Source organism: Limulus polyphemus, unplaced genomic scaffold (genome assembly GCF_000517525.1).
Source record: "Limulus polyphemus unplaced genomic scaffold, Limulus_polyphemus-2.1.2 Scaffold11183, whole genome shotgun sequence".
NCBI classification, from domain to species: Eukaryota; Metazoa; Arthropoda; class Merostomata; order Xiphosura; family Limulidae; genus Limulus; species Limulus polyphemus.
The window spans coordinates 13,493-15,124 of NW_013676793.1; the positions used below are offsets into that span (position 1 = coordinate 13,493).

The 1,632-nt window shown below is 29.5% G+C and overlaps 1 protein-coding gene across 4 annotated transcripts in view; it reads left to right on the forward strand.

The window, feature by feature from the left end:
- Positions 1 to 1,629, forward strand: part of LOC106476671 (very-long-chain (3R)-3-hydroxyacyl-CoA dehydratase 2-like) — a 14,775-nt gene extending 13,146 nt beyond the window's left edge. The window contains exons 4-5 of one of the 4 annotated variants that reach the window (XM_022380475.1): positions 1,442 to 1,484; positions 1,579 to 1,629. In XM_022380475.1, coding sequence (XP_022236183.1) covers positions 1,442 to 1,484; positions 1,579 to 1,595 — 60 coding nt within the window. In that variant the 3' untranslated portion in view covers positions 1,596 to 1,629. The other 3 variants (XM_022380474.1, XM_013937308.2, XM_022380476.1) reach the window with 3 other exon arrangements.
- Positions 1,630 to 1,632: the final 3 nt, after the last annotated feature.

The following is a 1,632-nucleotide window of genomic DNA, read 5'->3' on the forward strand; positions in this document are numbered from 1 at the left end:
CGAAGCAAAAGGAAGATCTAATAGATATTAATTAAATTATAAATATATCAATTCATGTGAATATGACTGAAAATTTCCATTTTTTCTGAAAAGGTGGTGTCCACTTACTTGTGACCACCCTGTGTACATCCTTAGTTGTGACAACAAAATCCTAATATTTGTCAGTAAGTTACATGACATCATTTAATAATACTTCTTATCATGCTGAACATAGTTAATTAAGTTAGTACATTGCTAATAATGTTTTGCTACACTACATGTACATCAGTAGTAATATTTTGCCATAGTGTATCGTATACCTATTCTTTTAACATTGGTCTCTTCTATATCATTAATTCTTTAGTAATGTTTGCTTGTCCTAATACAATAATAACAGTGGAATGTATTTTCCATCATCCTATTATTAATTTTGAATATCCTATACTTTTGTACTGTTCAGTCTGTTTATTTATTCGAATATTTTTTATCAGAACTGTGCAATTCATTCCAAGAGTAGTAGCCTGATCTTGTTTTTTTTTTTCTCCTGTTAGCTCTTACTTCTGTTTTACCTAATTAATTTTTATTAAATTTCAGAAGCTTGTTTTTAGTATCTTTTCTTTCCTATGTGCTATCTTCTGATATAGATGTTACTGGCCTTTCTTTTATTCTAGGTTTAAATTCTCTTACTTCCGAATATTTTTAATTGCCGTTTTAGTCAGTGTCTTGATTTTTTTTTATGTGACCAAAACTTTAAACTGTTACATTAACTTGTATTGTTACATATGGGTATTTATCATTTCTCAGCCCTTAGTTTTTATATTTTACTTCATTTCTGTTTTGATTCTAAAATTAATTCTCTTGGGGAACTTTATTTTAAGTTTTTTGTATACTAAGATTGTAGTTACTGTGTCAATTATGGGATAATGTTTTAGTATCCATTCCTGAGTTTCTTTCAGGGCAAATTCAAGTATTTCTCATCCAAACATTTGTTTCTTAAATTAACAAATTCATTTTAAAAATTGTTAGTTTATTAATTCAGACTATATGGAAATGCAGATAAATCCAGTTTGATTAATAGGACGTCTTAATGACTCATTTTATCATGATAAATACAATGTCCTCTTAACTACTTGGTGTTAAATACATATAGCAGAACAATAATTGATGTAATTACAGGTTTGTATTCTAGATAGTGAAATGTGTTGGAGTCTATGTTTGAAGTAACAACAGGTTTGTATTCTAGATAGTGAAATGTGTTGGAGTCTATGTTTGAAGTAACAACAGGTTTGTATTCTAGGTAGTGAAATGTGTTGGAGTCTCTATGTTTGAAGTAACAACAGGTTTGTATTCTAGGTAGTGAAATGTGTTGGAGTATTTTGTTTGAAGTAACAACAGGTTTGTATTCTAGATAGTGAAATGTGTTGGAGTCTATGTTTGAAGTAACAACAGGTTTGTATTCTAGGTAGTGAAATGTGTTGGAGTCCCTATGTTTGAAGTAACAACAGGTTTGTATTCTTGGAGTATTTTGTTTGAAGTAACAACAGGTTTGTATTCTAGGTAGTGAAATGTGTTGGAGTATTTTGTTTGAAGTAACAACAGGTTTGTATTCTAGGTAGTGAAATGTGTTGGAGTCTCTATGTTTGAAGTAACAAC